This window comes from Suncus etruscus, chromosome 10 (genome assembly GCF_024139225.1).
Source record: "Suncus etruscus isolate mSunEtr1 chromosome 10, mSunEtr1.pri.cur, whole genome shotgun sequence".
Taxonomy (NCBI): domain Eukaryota; kingdom Metazoa; phylum Chordata; class Mammalia; order Eulipotyphla; family Soricidae; genus Suncus; species Suncus etruscus.
Genome location: NC_064857.1, coordinates 94,459,138 through 94,478,842, shown reverse-complemented (window position 1 = coordinate 94,478,842; position 19,705 = coordinate 94,459,138). Strand labels below are relative to the sequence as shown.

The 19,705-nt window shown below is 36.3% G+C and overlaps 1 protein-coding gene across 1 annotated transcript in view; it reads left to right on the top strand.

The window, feature by feature from the left end:
• The window catches only part of ATP8B4 (ATPase phospholipid transporting 8B4 (putative)), a 188,588-nt gene that overhangs the window by 22,452 nt on the left and 146,431 nt on the right, over positions 1-19,705 (top strand). Inside the window, exon 5 of the mRNA XM_049781708.1 lies at positions 18,064-18,136. Coding sequence (XP_049637665.1) covers positions 18,064-18,136 — 73 coding nt within the window. The remainder of the gene's footprint in view (positions 1-18,063; positions 18,137-19,705) is intronic.

The window sequence follows — 19,705 nt, the reverse complement described above, 5'->3', positions numbered from 1 at the left end:
CACCCTGAGGCTAATCTATGAACATACTGAACCATCTTGTGCCCTTCTAAGTGAGATATGTCTACTGTATACTAGTGTACAAGTTCTGAATTCAGGTCATATGGGGTGAGAATTTATTTACCAGATCTTCTGAATTGAAATTTCTGGGCCCGTGGACTAGAACCTTTTCTTTTTAAAAACAACAACAACAACAAACTCCAAATGCCTTGTAGAATCCCCATGTACTTTGAAGTTTAAGTATCACTGGTGAGAACTCCTATACAAATTTCCAACCCTCAAATAAATCTATGAAATTCTTGAATCTTGTAGCAATAATGAGGAGTCAAAGAAGAGAAATTAGTGAATTGATAGAATAAAAAGATTAAACCAAAAGTGGGAGGTTGAAAGTATAATTGATAACTAGGATGGTAACACAGTCATGGTAATAATTATGGTGGTGGTGAAGATAATGATGATGGGGAAGGAAAATTAAGTTGAAACTAATTTATATATTGGATTAGAGAAAAAAGAAGAGATGAGCTCTAATCCTAGGCTCTTTCTATCATGAAGATATTATATACCAGATGGAGGCAAAAAAAAAAAGTGTCAGGAGAAAATTCATAGCATGAGACTACCAGAATTAAAGCCTTGGGCAGTGAGAGAAAGGACTGGAAAAGCAGTCAGACACCAGACCTTGCAAGACATGGGAGACCACGACACTACTTTAGGATCTTTGTCATAAGAGTGGAGGGCACACATGGATGGTTTGTCTTTGTTTAGGTTTCTGCTTGCTGAGAAAAGCCAGTGGAGGCAATTGGGAAGAAGTGGAGATGAAGGAGAATATGGTATTATGTTTTTGTACACGTCTGTCTGATACTGCTGTGAAATGCTGAATGTTGAAATAGTCTCTGTGTTCTCATCACCTAATTGAAGAGTATCCAGAGGGCAATAATTACTGAATGCACCGAAATGAAATGATTTAAAAGGATAATTTCAAGGCAGACCAGATTTCTTTTATGTTTTTTCCACCTCTTGCTTCCCTATAGAAAAAGTGAAGGTGTCTATATATTGCTTCTTCCCACATGCCAGTCAATTTCTGTGATGCTTGGCTCATGAGAATGATGTCTTCTGGGGGTAATTGTGTGCCTGATGTACCTTGAATTCAAGTGTTCCGATTTATGGACCATGTTCCTGACATAGGTGCACCTTAGCATGCCTGACACCATGTCTGACATTGAAAAGAAAGGAGAGTTCGGTCTGTCTGAGTTTTATTTCCAAAGGAGAAGAGCTTAAGCTAGTACATGAGGCAATATTTACTGTTTCTTCTGCCCCTCGGTTGTAGTATGTCAGAAAACAGAAACGTGGGAAGCTGGGCAGTCCATGACACTTGGCTGGAGCCGCAGAGATGGACATCAGCTGTATTGGATTCAAATGTCTCCCCCTCCAGCCAGCCTTTCTGAATTGCCTGGCTGACAATCCTATTAACCCAGCCGGCTTCATCTGGTTACCTTGCTCCTTTCCAGGCTTTTGCTCTCAGACATACTTTCCCCCTTCATCCTGCTAAATTTAAGGCTTAATTTTCAAGTCAAATGCTCCTCTGGCGGACTGCCTGAGAAATCCCATGTGGAGGACTGAGAGACCCAGGCAGGGATGAGTGCCCTCACTTCTGGAGAGTGGGTCTGGAAACCATATGAACTGTAAATAGTTTTTAAATGTAAAAAAGTAAAGCTTTCTGCCAAAAGGGGAGAGCTGAGGAGAGCTGGATATTAGTTATCTGTTAGAAATGGCTGCCCGCTATCATTCTGTCTGTTTACTGTCTCTGAGCACCATCCAGACTGAAGCCCCCTGAGGACTCAATTCTACCAACACTTGCATTATTAGAAACCGGTTTTGGGGTCACAGTTATGTACTGTGAGTTCAATTGTTGAGTGCCTAGTTTTAATGGAAATTCGCCTTTCTTTCACTTAATACTTCCTTCTGAAATTTGGATGATAGAAATAGGCTAATGACTTTAAAAATAATAGAGACTAATTTTCCAGTAAGAGCAAGGAAAGAAACAAATAGGAAAAAAAGTCATGACTTCCTTAATTTACACCCCATCGGTTCATTAGTGTGCTACAATAGCGCTTTCCATTTGGACAAATAGTGCTCAGAATATGTTTTCTTTGTTAACCTTGTTTCTCTTCACCTGATTTTTCATTTGAGAAAGTTTCTGTAAGACGTCTGTAACCCTCACCTTTACCTTTGGCCTCAATTCTGTGGGTGCTGTGAACACAGAGATGCTATCCCTTCTATTGACTGATAGGCCACCAAAGAGACATAGTTTTATTGCATATTGGCCAACATGTCCAGATTCTTATTGCCTTTTTCCCCTTAAATTTAAAATTTTGTTCATTTTCTCCCTTTTTCTTTTCCTGTTCTTTTGACAGTGGTAATTAAAGAAAATTTGAAATTATATATTATGTGTAATGATAGGAAAATTATAAGCAATGTTATATTAATTATGAATTATAAAGTCCTTGTGGTGAGGATGGATGGTGAGGCCTCTCTCGGCTCGTCCAGCGCCTGCAGCCCTTTCAGTCAGCAGGTCTGTATGCAGGGTGATGGCGAAGAAATGATCCACAGGCAGTCAGTTGAAGTTTCAGGAGACATCCAGCTTTATTACAAGGCCCTAACCACCATGTGTGTGGCTTCTAAGCTAAGCAGTCTCTTTCCAGCTGCTCTGCATCCATCCTGTGTTCAATCTTTCTCCTTACTGCATCTCCCTTTCCCCTCCCCAGAGGCAACCTTTAATTACCAACTGCAGACCCCTCCCAGCTGTGGGAGCGTCACACCATCCAGGTGAGGTAGGCAGGAAGTTGGGGATGGGGTAACAACCAATATAGGCTATTTGAGTAGCGAATGTTTTTGCATATTAGGTGTCCTAAAGGATTGATATTATAGTAGATATGCAAAGGACCACAAGCAAAGCAGAAGTGCCTAGAATTGACATGTAGAACTGACATGTTGAAGTTCAGTTTCCAATTTGGTGCTGATAATGTCCAATTAATATACATTCTCCTCAAATGACACTTAATATTGATCACCACCTCAACATGAAGTTTTTCAGTGAATAAACTAGAGGTAGAATTTTCTAGCAATGACTCATGGTTAGGGAAGAAATTCAGAAATGAAAAGCATTTTTATGTGTGCATTTAGATAAATGTTTACAGATTACAAAGATGACAATAAGCCAGAAACACTCAATAGCTAAAGAGCTGAGAGTGTGATGCCAACATACTTAGCCTACAGTTTGACTTTATCAGATGCACAATATTTATTGAATTCAACAAAATCTATGTACTTGCAATTGACCACACTTGTGATATAGATCATAATCAAGAAATTGAAAATTGTATTTATTCAATAATCTTGGTTTTCTTGGGTAGGTACCACACTGGAAAGTGCTCAGGGTCTACTCTTTGCTCTATGCTTGGGCAGGGAACACTCCAGGTGGTGTTCAGGAGACCATTTGGTATAATTGAATTGAAGTTGGCTATGTGCAAGTCAAGCATCTTATGCCCTATACTATCTCTTTGACTTCAAGAAATTGGAAATTTGAAAACAGGAAGTTGGAGGATATGAATCTTGTCTTAGAGACATAGAAACATAAATCAATGGTGCATATCTTGAGGAAATTGAACAATGTTTATGTTATCTAAACAGTTATTTTTGCTTTGCAATGCATTGTCCTATCCTCTTTATCTGTATTAATTCTCTTTTCCTATAGGTCTTCCTTAAGGTCTCTACAGCAGCTGGAACTATTTGAAACTATTACTTCAGGCCTAGGGCTAAATATACCAGATAAACAGTACCATTTAATATCGAGTCTATTCAAATATTTATTCACTAACGTGTACTGAGTCCTTGATATGTACCAGATAATATCTTAATACTAGTGGTATAGAGTTGAGTAAGAAAGACAAGTCCCTGCCTTACAAAATCTGGTTAGTGGGTAAAAGACATATTAAAATATAAATGCCAGAAAGATAGCATGGAGGTAGGACGTTTGCTTTGCATGCAGAAGGATGGTGGTTTGAATCCTGGCATCCCATATGGTCCCCCCAGTCTGCCAGGAGTGATCTCTGAGCATAGAGCTAGGAGCAACCCCTGAGTGCTGCCAGGTGCGACCCCTCAAAAAACAAAAATAATTAAATAAAATATAAATGTGTAAAATAATTTTAGGTAATTGTATCTACAACAAGGCAAAAATATGATAATGAAATAGAGCATAATGGTTTGGGAAGTGCAGAGATGATTTTCAATTTGGTGGTAAGAAAAAGCCCCTGGAGGGTAAGAGATTTGAATTAAAAAAAAAAAGTATCTTGCTAAGCCAAGAGCTTGGGTAAAGGAAGAATAAATATAAAAACCCCAAGGCAGAAATGAACTTGACAGTAAGTTGTCTATTGTGGTTTAAGTTTTGTGGTTAAGGGAAGCTCTGACGGGTTTATAAAGTAAGTTCTTAAAAGTCTCGGTGGGGAATCTGAATTTTGTTCTAAATGTAATAAGACATCATCAGAGATTTTAAGCAGGAAAATGATGTGGAATGACAAAAAAAGATTTAATTTCTCGGTGATAGCCAATAGCCGAAGAGGAGCATGAATAGAAAGAATGACAAATTATGTGACTATGTTCTCTAAGTGAGGTGGAGTTTAAGAGATGTGAAGTCAAAAAGCACCTTATTATTTTAAAATACATAAAAATAGAGTAGAACGATAAACTCTTACTTGACCTATTACCTAACTGCAATCACCAGCAGCCCCATGGTATATTTGTATCCACCCTCAGTTTTTATTTTTTAGGGTTATTTTACAAGAAAATCTTCTATGTCTTGTCCTATTATTAGTAGACACATATTTGTCTTGAATAAAGACTTAATTATATAATTATAGACATAAAACTATCATACTGTTACTAAATCAAATAAAATAGTAGTTAACCTTTAATCACCTAATCCCCAAAGATATACATATATATTTTGAAGGTAGAGTTGAATAGGAGTACTTCTGTATAAGAAATCATCATGAGATTTCAAGGGGAAAACTGGGGAAGGAGTATGCCTTTTTTTCCCAGATTGGGGAGTCAAAGTCATTTGCAATATCAGTCATTCTGTAAAGATATAGGGTAGAAGTTTGGGATAAATATGCAAATTAAAAACTAAATCACCCAGCTACTTAGGATGAGAACCCAGAATTTATCTGGTGAAAAAAAGAGGCTCTTGTGCATTTCAAGTTTTGTTGATGGGAAGAAGACAAAGAGTTGTGTAAGTAAGGTTTTGAGAATGAGAACTTTATTAATTACTCAAGTAAGAACAAAAACAGAGGACTATGGCTCTCTGACTTTAAAGCAAGAAAATATTTCAAGCAGAAGTGAGTAGTTAACTATTGAATAAAGTAAATACTGAAAGCTGATACTTGGATGTAGCCGAGTGAGGAGAGGTTGCAGTTGAAAGAGTAAAGTTAGAATCCCAATTGGAGAAAGAGGAAACACTAAAAATTAGAGCTCATTTGAAGATCTTAAATAAAAACCAGAATATGACATCCATAAAATGAAATGATTTTATAGTAGTTTTAAAAAGCCATGATGCCTTGAAGTATATATTATTTTATGGTTTAAAATACTTTTTAATAACTTTATCTTATTTAGAACTCACTAGTGTTTTTTATATATCATTGTTTAAATATTAGGCAGGATTGTCCAATGTTAAAGATTCTCTCTTCTGAATAAAGAGGTATTCTGAATGGTTGGTACGAGCCATCTAATGTCCTAGCAGCGAATTCAACTTCAAAAATTTTTGGATAAGTGATATGGATAGTGATGGTCAACTTGGATCCATGCATGTCATTGTTTCTTTTTCTTTTCTTTTCTTTTCTTTTTTTTTTTTTTTTTTTGGTTTTTGGGCCACATCTGGCGGTGCTCAGGGGTTACTCCTGGCTGTCTGCTCAGAAATAGCTCCTGGTAGCTACGGGGGACCATATGGGACACCGGGATTCGAACCAACCAACCACATTTGGTCCTGGATCGGCTGCTTGCAAGGCAAACGCTGCTGTGCTATCTCTCCGGGCCCGCATGTCATTGTTTCTAATGACAGACTCTATGTTTATAATTTCTGTCATGCATATAATGTCAGCATTATATTTTTAAAATTTAAGGACTTAAAATTTAATGTCTTGTTTATCTTGAATAATATTTTTGCAACTATCAATATTGTCCTTATAGTTTCATCCTCACAGTACATATTTGATATAAAATTTCTACTTTTTATTAAATAGTTTATCTAAATTGTCTATTAATAAATTTGAATCCTTATCTTAAACTTTGTTTCTCCTCATAATGAAACTGCCTTGAGTGCAACTAAGTGTCCAGTGAAAAGGATCTATTCCAGTTATTGTAAGCAATAAGATTTATTCTGGTCCTGAGAGAAATATAAATGACATAATGATTGCAACTCCCCTCTACAATGGAGATGTTTTACTCATGAACACAAAAAACTTCTGATTTGAATCTGTTGGTGTGATAAGTTATGGTTCTGAGAAACCAAATCTAAAGGGAACGAAGTAATATAGTCCAGGCATATAGTTTTCTGATGAGCTCATTGTGTAAGGGGACAAAGCTGGGAATATCTTGAGAAATGAAAGTTAATATATCCACCATTAGACAATTTCTCTGGCCTATTAGTTTCTTTGCTGGGCTTATGATGACAGTTGTATGGCAAATAATCAGATGTGAGATCATTCTCCAGAAGTTCAGGTATTCTTCATTGTAGACTGGAGAATGTCCACTAGCTTCAGGTATCAGACTGTGAAGATAATTTAATTGAGGTTATTGAAGAGCCAGAGTTATATTTTATTGCAAGTCTCTAGGTTCCTTGACAAACCCAGCTTATGTCTCATTCGACCTATAATATTGATCCTCAAGTGGAGTGTTTGTCTTAAAAGACTAATTTTATGGGTCAGTTTTGAATTCATCAATGAAAGATGATGGTATTTCATTTGCTGTGGCAATGTTAAGAATTTTTATCTATATGATATTCTCAGAGGAACTCTAAAAGACAAATATTAAAACATATTTGTATATAATATAACATTTAAATGTTTTCTTAGAATATATTTAAGGAGGGGTCGGAGCAGTGACGCAAGAGGTAGGGCTTTGCCATGCATGCGTTAACCTAGGATGGACTGCGGCGATCCCCCGTTCAATTTCCCGGCATCCCATATAGTCCCCCAAGCCAGGAGCAATTTCTGGGCACATAGCCAAGAGTAACCCCTGAGTATCACCAGGTGTAGACCCCCCAAAAGCCCCAAAATAATATATTTAAGGAATTAATATGACTGAAAAATATAGTTTATATTTAAATTTATGATCTTTTTTTTTTTTTTTGAAGGAGGTGCATATTCAGTATTGCTTAGGACTTACTTTTGGCTCTGTGCTCAGGGATCACTCCTGGTGGTGTTCAAGGAATTGTATTTGATGCCTAGGATCAAACCCAGGTCAGCCATGTGAAAAGCTGACTTTAAACCCTTTATATCAATAATCCCTAAATCATGATCTTCCATGAGTGCAATTATTATTTTACTTATTTAAATTATTTCATGGTACGGTTCAGCAATGCTGTTTACAGAAATAACAGGTTCTCTCACAAGAAATAATCAAGTAATACTACTAACAGTTATTTGTTGTTGTTGTTGTTGTTGTTGTTGTTCACTGTTGGGACAGTATAAACTCTTTGACAGGTTAACTAATATCAACAGATGTTTGGGTCTCTTGGCCTTAAATATGAAATTTTATTAAGAATACTATGAGAGGTAGTAAGAAAACATAATTTAAGTCTTCTATATGGAGCAAAGGTATTTTATTTTGTTACATTGGAAAACTTTGTCCTTTAGGGTGTTTTCTCCAAAAGAGAAGTGGTTCTTTGATGCAAAGCTAGGTAAGAGGATATTCTCTGGGGCCGGAGAGATGGCATGGAGGTAAGGTGTTTGCCTTTCATGCAGGAGGTCATCAGTTCGAATCCCGGTGTCCCATATGGTCCCCCGTGCCTGCCAGGAGCAATTTCTGAGCGTGAAGCCAGGAATAACCCCTGAGCACTGCCGGGTGTGACCCAAAAACCACAAAAAAAAAAAAAAAAAGAGGATATTCTCTGATTTTTCTAAACAAGTTGTGGCATAAAGAGAATGAGGAATTTACTCATCAGTCTAAGGAAAAAACCACTTGGTTGGGAGATAATTCAATGACCTCATGAGGTCATGCATAGAAATGACTCAAGTGTCAATAGAGCATGGCATCCCTGAGAAGTACATAACTGTCCCAGAGCATTGTTGGATGTTCCTGGGGGTGGAAAAAAAGGAAATAAAAAAATAAATAAATAATAGAGGAGGCTACCTTTACCTTTGGAAATAAACACACTAAGAGGTATAACTATTGAGGCATTAAATATACAAAGGAAATATATATATATATATATATATATATATATATATATATATATATATATATATATATATATATCTCCAGTAAGTCTTTTAAGGTATTCTTGTGGGTTGAGATTCAGGGCACAATTTTATTCCACACTGTGGTCTTATTGAATTTGAGAGATGGTTTGCAGCAATTAAGGGATCAGATAGTGTCCTTAATTGGGGTCCTTCTGGAGCTGAATCTGGTAGGTAGCATTCAGCATTCCACACTTAGGAGTGTGTGTGAGAAGAAGGGCCACATAGTATGAGTCAGCAGGAGTGGTGATTGCAGCTTCTTGCTGGAGTACAAGATGTGGGACTGAGAGTGTCCCTTCCCTTTGGGAGCTGGGTAGGGGCTTATTGGGGCAGGAGGTCGGTCTCGGTACATAATGAGTTAAGAATTGAGTTTAAAGATGTTTAAATAGGGAGGGATAACATTAGAAAAATGCAGAGTGAGTGTGGCTTCTGCAGGGCCTTGCAGACCACCTCCCCCCCTTTTTTTTTGATCATTGTTACTCCTCTTTACTGAGGTTATATTGTCTCCAGTGACTGCACAATTCTAATATGCATTAGCCTGGCCCCTTGTTCAACTCTGAAGGCTTCTTCTAGCCCCAGAGCTCCCTGTAGGGTTAGCTGAGATGTTGGCATGACAGTTTCAGAAGTCTTATTCCTTTACACCCCACAATTAATCCCATAGAATTTGCCAGTAAACTTCCTGCATCCACATCTCCTGTTTCTTTTGTTTTGAGATTATATCTGGTGGTACTCAGGGCTTACTTCTGGTTCTGCACTCATCACTCACTCCCGACAGAGTTCAGAGTTATGGGGTGCCAAGGATTGAACCTGGGTTGTCTTTGTGCAAGCCAAATACCCTACCATTGTATTATTTTTCTGAATTCCAAATAGTTTTTTCACCAGGTCCAGTTTCTAATAGTTCCTATAGCCCTTTGATGTGAGAGTGGATGGGATCGTCTTCACTGAAATAATTTTCCTTTGCTTTCTCTGAGGTCTCATCATCTATTAATCCTATATTAATAGATCTTATTAAGAATTTACAGAATATAGAAAGAATCATCGAAAGTTCCTTTAGGAGAAGTTCCTTGAATTTAAGAAAATGGTGAAGAGAAACATTTTCTCTCTCAGTAGGTTGATGATTTGGGTTTCACTCAGTAAATAAATTGATCATTGGTTTTAAAATAGAAAGGCTAAATGGAGCATGTATTTCTGCATCAGAAAAATATACAATAACAACAACTAGGATTTAACTAAATGAGACAGGACATCTATAAGATTGATGACTTTTTCTGAGCAAAGCATCAAATTATTCATGCTGAAGGCCTTCATCATTTGGTCTCTTCTTATTCTTTGTCCGAAAAAATTGGTTGCAAGACCATTATCAGCAGCTGACCACAGACCTTCCTGTCTGTGCGAGGAAAAAGGAGGGAAAAGGAGGGAAACATCTGCTACTTTAAAATTAATAGATTCCAAAGGTATGAGCAGTGTGCTCATTCTCAGTGTAATGAGATCCTACTCAGCAAGTTGTTGTCACAGGATTAGGGCCAAGCTGTATGTCTTCCTCCAGTGTCTTCCTCTGACAGTGGTGGGATTGAGAAGAACCAGTGCTGCTGTCCTTCGAACACTTGAGCCAGATGTCAGGACTGCACACTGTCTCCGGAAAGACCGGTTTTAAATGCTGGAAGTGCATACTCTGTATGTGGAATTTCTTCAGTTCCATAAAGTTCACTGTTCTAGTAGCTATCATAGAAAACAAGGTCATAAATACCCATAACTATAGACTAGACACAAGAAGTCACTCAGATTCCAATTCAGGCTCTGTCATGGCCACAGGATCCTTGAAGCTTTTTATTCTCCTATTCTGCTCTCCCCTAACTGATCATTAAAATACCTATAGATATAATACCAACAATTTGAACAGTACAAAAGAGCATATATCAAAATAAATTCTCCCTCCATCTTTATTATCTTTATTTCTTACTTCTAGTGATAACTGAATGAACCGGATGATTTCTTATGGGGTTTTAAAGAAATTTACTATACACATAAAAACAGAGGTACATTGAAGAAAAATCCTTGCTTCAAACACAAAATCTTACCTTGCATGTCCAGAATTCTGCACATTCTTATTTTAACCTAATGTGACTTTCATTTCATATGTATAAAAATCTAGTTTATTCTATTTTGGTGAATCCATTATATTCTGTTGAGTAGATGAGCTGAGATTGAACGTGTGTACCCATGGCACATATAGGTAATATTTACTGTTGGGTATTTTAGTAACTTTTTCCGATTTCTGAGAGAGGATAGGGTCATGCCTGCTGGACACTGAAATCAATGCAAAGTGTCCTTTGCTGCTTAAGCTACATACACTGTATGATGCTATTTTTATAGTAGAATATACATGTCAAAATTTATATCAAAGTATGGGGAGACTTAAATTGGTGATAGACTTTGAAGCTAAAAAAAATGTTTCAACTTTTCTGAATCTCAGTTTTCTATAAAATGGAAGTGGTACCAGTACATATCTCAAATGTTAGTTGTAAAGATTAATTTTATGATGTTGCCAGGCATTACAAATTAAAATATATTATATCCATTTAAATTTGAATTTAGATAAACAATAATAATGTATTAGTATAAATATGTTTTTAATATTGCACTGCCCATAACTCTACTAAAATAAATTTTTTATTTATCTGAAATTCAAATTTAATTAATTTTGTTAGTCAACTCTATACATGAAGGGGTTAGCAATATTCCTAGAGTACAGTAAGTAATGAATGAATGTGGATTGCTACATTCTTAATAGATATATAAGGTTATCATTTATATTTTGAAAGAAATTATCTATAGTCATTCATTTATTATTTATTTCACAAATATTTATTGATGACTTACAATGAACTAGGAATTATCCTAAGTCCTAAGGATTAGCTGTGAATAAATCAAGATTTGAACAATAAGCAGAGAGATAATTTGGAACATTAGGTTTGATATGGGCTAAGGATATAAAAGAAAAAAGCTCAGTTTATACAGATTGTTTTGGTTAATTAGTGGAGGTCTGTTATATCTACTTTCTTTTCCTCCTTGCCAAAGCATCGGTAAATTTTGATGAAGTTCTTTTGGAGGTCGCTGCACTACAAATGGACAGATTGACAGTAATCTCCGGAAGCTCAGCTCCTTCTCTGCTTCTTAAGCATCAGTGGTGGACTTGTCTTGCTCATTGTATATAATTCATTTATAGGCTCTGGAGATGATGATATGAGACACCTTTGTCTTAGATTTGCATTGAACAGTTTCAGTGAAGCCTGGAAACTCTTGTAAGCTGCATCTAATTAAGAAGAAACAAATTCAGACCGATTTATCAACAATTATAAGAGACGGATGCCATCTCTCACCACCTTTTCTCGGGTCTTAGACTATGATATTATGAGAAAAGTTATATAGTTAGTGGGTATACTTAATTTTTTTCTTTAGTGTAAATACAGTTTCTTCTTTGTGATAGACATCTTATACTTTATGTATCTTTGGAAATTAAATGATATAGGTCCCTTTATGGAATTTTGGTTTCTTGTATAGCAATTGGCTTATGAGCAAGTCTATCAATCTAATTACTCCATCAAGTTTTTAAAAAGTTGACATGAAGCAGCCATAAAAATCCTGTTTATTTCAAAAGCATAACTAATTATATGATGACATTGAAAACAGAAGTATGTTCAAAAGCCCTGAAATTTATTGAGGCAGTAAATTGAATAAATAATATAATGAATAATTAAATGAATTAAGGTGCTTTCAGGCTATTGATATATTGAAATGTTGCTTTGAAGTGAAGGTGAAAGGACTTTTCCTGACAAAGGTAGAAACTGTGTTGGTGCCAAGTTTTTGGAACCAAGTGTCATTTTATGACCAATGAGGTCCTTCTGTACCTCCACTCAGAACCATGAGCCCTGAGAACAGCTGTGTGACACATGGAGAACCAGGGAGTGTCTGTTTTCATTGTTTCAGGATGATGACGAAATGCAATCATTAGGCAAGCTAAAATCTTAGAAGTCTAGAAATATTTTGAAGATGAGCTTTAGAGCAAATTTTCGTGCCTGCCCTTCTGGTTTTTCTGGTATGTCTTTGATGTGTTGTTAATGGTTAGTAGTATTTAGTATATTCTCAATGAAAATGGTGGGAATTTAAGATATAGGTTCATTTAAAAAGAGAGAATAAAGCAAAATAAATAAAAATGATAATAAATTACCCCTATGATCCTTATGAAAAAGATACTTTGTGATTGCCACTTTATATATGAGGATTCTAACACAAATTTCATTCATTTTCAGAGGGGTTTACCACCAATAAATGGTAAAAATGAAAACTGAAAACTATAAAGTCTGATTTCAGAATCCATACCCTAAACAACCATGATAATTTGCACCTTGATGAAATAAGGTTATGAATGAAAACATTGACTATTTACATTCACTTTCAGTTTTTTACCCTGCTTGCTTGTTCTATAAATTTGAATATTCTATTGTGATGATGTTTAGTGTTCCTTCAAACATAACATTAAATCATGATTAAATGCTTAATTTCTAGTTTTTATTTCTCACTCAGTTTCAGATAAATTATTTAGGTTGTAAGATGACTTTCTATCAACACCTTACTTTGGGAGCATAATGCTCTCTCTTTAGTGGGATGATATTCATATCATCATTTTCATTATCAGTCTGTGTGTCTGTTGTTAAAATTACTGGGAAAAGGTATCAGTGGTTGCCCTTAGGTTAGAGCCAATGTGCAGGGAATTCTGCTTGATGTTTCTTGATAGATTCTTAGTTAACTTTGAGTGTTACTTATTTTGAGAATATTTTCCCCCATAGCTGTGACACAACTAATGGAGAAACAACTAAAAGAGCTTGAAGTGCATAAAGAATTTATGTTTCTCATGGGGCTGGAGAGTGGCGCAAGCAGTAGGGCATTTGCCTTGCATGCACTAACCTAGGACAGACCGTGGTTCAGTCCCCCTGCGTCCCATATGGTCCCCCAAGCCAGGAGCGATTTCTGAACACATAGCCAGGAGTAACCCCTGAGTGCCACTGGCTGTGACCCCAAAACAAAACAAAAAAAGAATGTATGTTTCTCTTTTAGAAATGCTGCGTGATGAAGCTTCTCCATAGTCCACTGCAGAGGTTATATTGTGTTTTAGGGAATTTCCATGTGCACATATCAGAAAGTTTTATTTTTTTTGGTTTTTGGGCACACCCGGTGGTGTTCAGGGGTTACTCCTGGCTGTCTGCTCAGAAATAGCTCCTGGCAGGCACGGGGGATCATATGGGACACCGGGATTCGAACCAACCACCTTAGATCCTGGATCGGCTGCTTGCAAGGCAAACACCACTGTGCTATCTCTCCGGGCCCACATATCAGAAAGTTTTTAAGATCTTAAATATCATTAGTTATAAGACTGCAGGAGAAAAATATTTAAAGCATTCATTTAAGTGGAACTTGCCAATGGGACTGGTAGAGAGGTGTGATGAGCCAGCATAGGACAGGCAAGGGAAAGGGAATTTGGGAAGAGATGCTCATAGGGACTGATAGACATTGGGTAAAGGATGGTGAGGGGAGGGAGAGAGATATACAGAGAGAGAGAGAGAGAGGCAGAGAGAGAGAGAGAGAGACAGAGAGACAGAGACAGAGAGAGACAGAGAGACAGAGACAGAGACAGAGAGACAGAGAGACAGAGACAGAGAGAGACAGAGTGAGCTTGTGTAGTATTATTGACATTAATTATAATAAATTAATAAATTAAGTAAATTATTAAATTTTTATTAGTAAATTATTAAACTATTACTAATAGTGAATTAGTAATTTACTATTAGTAAATTATTAATTAGTTATTATTAATAGGTTATTGTGAACAAAATGAATTACGAATCTTTCACAGTAATTTTTAAGGTACATAGTAACAATGAATCAGGGCCATTCCCACCACCAGTGTTGTCTTCCCTCCACCGACAGGAGCGATTGATTTCTGAATGTATAGCCAGGAGTGACACCTGAGAGTCACTAGGTATGGCCCTCCCCCCCAAAACCCCCAAAACTTAAATTAAAACCAAAACAAACAAACAAAAACTTTGTTTTCTTCACCCAGCAGTGTTCAGTGGGGATCCTGGGGATCATTTCTGTTACCTGGGGCACCATGTGGGTTACTAGGGGTCAAACCTGAGTCAGCCACATGCATGGAATGTAGAATAGTGCCCTATTCACTGCACTATTGCTCTGGTCCTTAGTTTGGAAATGTTTTCAAGCATGACAATTAATTCAAGTAATTCTCATGGATACTCCATACTTTTAGAAATAGGTTACTTTGATTTTTAGGGACAATGTACTGAACTTGAGAAGTGCAAGTTAGATAAAAATTAAGTAAAAAAAAAACCCAATTTTTTTTTGTTTTTGTTTTTTTGGGCCACACCCGGCGGTGCTCAGGGGTTACTCCTGGCTGTCTGCTCAGAAATAGCTCCTGGCAGGCACGGGGACCATATGGGACACCGGGATTCGAACCAACCACCTTTGGTCCTGGATCGGCTGCTTGCAAGGCAAACACCGCTGTGCTATCTCTCCGCCCCCCGCCCCCCCCAAAAAAAACAAAAAAAACCCCAATTTTTTTTTAAATACCTCTTGCTACTTTTTTTTTTTAGCCAAATTTAACTCTCCAATGGGCTTTTGAAATGTACAAGACACTCTTTTTATTTTGTTTTATTGCTGCTTTTTGTCTTTGTGTTTTGGTGGAGCTCAGGGGCTATCCCTGGCTCTTTGCTTAGGGGTCATGTTTGGAGGTACTTGAGTGTGATAGGTTTTGTACCAGGGTCACAGTTCCATAGCCCCATACTAGGCAAGAGCTTTCCTTAACTTTCATACTATCTCTTGGCCTAAAATATCCCTTTAACTTTGAGTGGATTTTTTTCATTTGGGAGAAGAGGTGAGATGCAGCCATTTCTGAATCAAAGAGTATAGAGGTAGGAGGAATAGAAGGTTGGGAGGAAATTTAGAGGGAAATATCCCTCTAGCTTTTTAACTCAAGCAGTTGTACTTCCCCTTGAGATTTCAGGGTGATTCAGTAGCAGTGTAATTTCTTTGAAGGCTCAATTTTCCTGTTGGCTAACTCGAATCAACTTTTGTCAGCTACACTGTCCTTTAAAAAATGTCAGTAATGTTCCAAAGGAGGTATTCCAAGAGAAACAAACCAGCCCCTAATCCATACCTGTAAAAATAAATAAATAAAATTTAGAATGCTTCTTAGGTTCAACCATTGTCATCAAACTAGATAAAATGCAGAAAAGCATGGCATTGGAAAAATGATTGAATTCTGGCTAGAGATGAAAATGTGGCAATTGAAAGTGTTCCAGCACAACATGTACTTGGATCCATATTAAAGAAAAAATTTTTGAGTGTTTAGGCCAAATGACCCAGCAGGGTTGATAGTGTGAGGCATATTTCACAGTTGTATAAATATTTAAAACTGTTTTTTACTCTATTACCAAAGCAAATTAGTTTGTTTTTTAAAAACTGTATCATGAAATTATCCTGTCCACCTTAACTTGTTGGGAAACACCTCAAATTCTCTAAAAAAAAAAAAAAAGACAAGTGCTGAAAATCAAACGTGATAGCTCCCAACTGGGAGAACTTGGAGGGTTTATGTTGCAGAGCATTCTGGAAGGGATGATCTGTATCTTTGGTATCTTGCCACAGGTGGTCTCTTTCCAGATGGCCTGTCTGCTTAACTTGCTACCAGGCCTTAACCAAATAGACACAAGAGATTTGCATCATAGAACCCCTTGAACTTGATGAAGGATAGAGTTGGACTCTGTTAAATACATGAGTTTTAGAGAAAACAGTGAATAGTATTCTCTTAAGGTTCCTATATTTCTGACCTGTATTTTACTTATTGTGTTTAGTATGTTTCTCTTTTCTTTGTGAGCCTAGATAATAGTTTGCCAATTCTATATTTCCACTGTACTGTATTTCCATTTGTCCTTTTAATTTCAATTTTTAAAATTTTCACTTTAATTTTTATTATTTCTTTCCTTCTATTGAATAAGAGTTAAATTTATTCTTTGTGTGTGTGTGTGTGTGTGTGTGTGTGTGTGTGTGTGTGTGGGATAGGGAGTTTGAATAGTTTTTGGCCATACCTGGTGGTACTCAAGCGATTCCTGTCTCTGTGTTCACTGGTCACTCTGGGGAGTGGCACATAGGGAGCCATGACTTATGTTATGCAAGGCAAGTACTTTAATGTCTATACTTACTCTATAACACTTTATTTATTTTTTATTTTATATAAAAGATTTTTTGGGATTTTTTCATAGTTATTAATGTAGGCCTAATTGCTATATTATCACATTTTTTTAATCTACCATGTTTTCTGAAGTTTTTTGGAGAGTGTGATGTGGGGGAAGCTATACCTGTTATGCTTAGAGCTTTCTCCTGGCTCTGAACTCAGGGATCACTCCTGATAGATAATGGACCATATAAGATACCAGGGGTCAAACTCGGGTTGGCCTCATGTAAGGCAAGTTCCTGACCCCATAGGTTCTGATTTTGTTGATATACATTAAACAAAGTATGAACTGACATTCCTAAAATATTTATTGTGGTGTATATCAATATTACTAGTAAAAATTAAATAAAGAAAATTTAGTGTAACACATTGGCCATACAGTTCTTAGTTCTGAACTGAATTATTGATCCTACCTAATACAATACAATAGATCCCAAGCTTGTTCTGTAGCCCCAGTACTGTGAAGGATTTCTAAGCCATTTTTCTAATTTAGTACTCCATGTCTTCTTTTACCATTTATTGTTGTTCTTGTTCTTTTAAAATTTATATTTTTTCGTGTATTTTAGCTGTTGACATGGTGTATTCCTTTTTAAAAATATCTTTATTTAAACACCATAATTACAAACATGTTTGTAGTTGGGTTTTAATTATAAAAAAGAACACTCCCCTTCACCAGTGCAACATTCCCACCATCTCCATCCTTTGCCTGTATTCGAGACAGGCATTATATTTCTCTCACTCACTGGATGGTGCATTCTTAATGGTCTTTGTTTTTTTCTTTACTTCTTGCTACCCTTTAAATGGGCTTATGGAACAATGTTTCTATACTTATTAGTATAGAGACTGGAAAATTGTCTTGATAAATTGTCAATTTAAATATATTACTCCCTGCCCTTCTTTAAACTGTTTTTTTTTTTTTACCAAGGAAATGCAAACAAAACTTAGTAGCTGTTATATAAAATGACAGGGCAGGTGTGGGGAGGAGTGGTTGGTGACAAGAATACTTTGTCAAAAGTTAGGTATCTTGAATTTGGCTTCTGAGTAAATTCTAACTAACTCCGTGGTGCTTTTGAAAATAAAAATCACCTAACATCACGTAGTCAATAGATGTTGCTAAGATAAACTCCTTTGAATTTAATTGTTCTAGAAAAGGACTTATTGGGTCTTTCTGTCATCATCAGGTTCTTCATTACAAATACATTCTCTTGACTCTGCTCCATTGTTGAAACAATTTAATTTTGTTTTTGTTCTTAGGATGAAGAATGAAAAATGGATGAATGTCAAAGTGGGAGATATCATTAAATTAGAAAATAATCAGTTTGTTGCTGTGAGTATTTAGTATTACTCAAAAGAATGTTTCTCAGATTAAAATAGCATATGAATGAAGGTACTTACATTAGAAAATGTAATACATCTGTATCAATTCAGAGTTAGTAAAGAGGGAGTATCAGGTTATATTAGTAAAACAGCTCAATTATAAAATGGTTTAGAAGACAATTAATTTCTTTCAATACCATGTTGACTCAGGGACAGAATAATTATCACCTTGTCTATTTCCTTTGGTAACTTTTATTTGATCTATTTTTAAAAATTATTTTTAGTTCTTGAGCCACATCCAGTGATGCTCAGGGATTGTTCCTGGCTCTGCACTCAGGGATTACTCTTGGAGGGCTTCAAGGACCATATGGGATGCTGTGGATTGAACCTGGTTGGCCTTGTACCAGGCAAACACCTGAAATGCTGTGCTACTGCCCAGCCCCATGGTATCTTAAAGTAGTCTTTACAAATTTTTTAATTAAGGTTGCCAACCTTTTCATAAATAAAAGCTTCTGGGATATTCTAAAGAACTTAAAAGTTTGTGTGCATATATTTGAATATAATCACTTAGCAACAAAATTACTATTAAGTATTTTTCAGTAGATTTGAAGACAAAAAGAAGAGAAGTATGCTCTTCTTGAAAATCACAGTCAGAAAATGTTCATTGCTCCAAATTAATAACATGTTACTGATGATGTTTTGCCTTGCATATCAAAGTAAAATTTTCTTACAATGTTCTGAGTAGTAATGACACCTGGAGCAATAGTACAGTGGGTAGAACGTTTGCCTTGCAAAAGGCAGACCCAGGTTCCCAAATGGTCTCCTGAGACTGCCAGGAGTTATTTCTGAGTGCAGAGCCAAGAGTAATCCCTGAATGCTGTCAGATGTGGCTCCAAAACCAAAAAAAAAAAAGTAATGAAAATCAAAGGGTTCAGGTTTCCCTCTCTCACCAATTCTATTCAATATTGTACTACAAGTACTTGCTGTAGCAATTAGAAAAGAAAATAAACATCAAGAGCATCCACATAGGAAAGGAAGAAGTGAAGCTATTGTTGTTTGCAAATGACATGATACTGTATCTAGAAAATCCTTGTCTCCACAAAAAAGCTTCTAGAAATAATAGATCTAATGATCTATTTATAGATCACTATCTATAGATTTATTTATATTTATTTATTATATCTATTTATATTTATAAATCTATTGTAAAATGTTTGACTACAAAGTTAATATGCAAAAATCCATGGCATTTTAACAATATTTAGAGACAATAGAATTAAGGATCAGGAGGCCCAGCCCAGTGTAGGAAGCTCACCACAAAGAGCAGTAAGTGCAGTTAGAGAAGGGTCTACTAGGGCAATGATAGGTGGAACTGATTGCTCTGCACAAAAACTCGGTAAAAGGGGAGAAAGTAACATGCAAGGCACCCATCTTTCGACACTAGTGCAGACCACAGTGCCACATGGATATGTGTCTGTCTGTCTGTCTGTCTGTCTGTCTATCTATCTATCTATCTATCTATCTATCTATCTATCTATCTATCTATCTATCTATCTATCTATCTATCTATCTATCTATC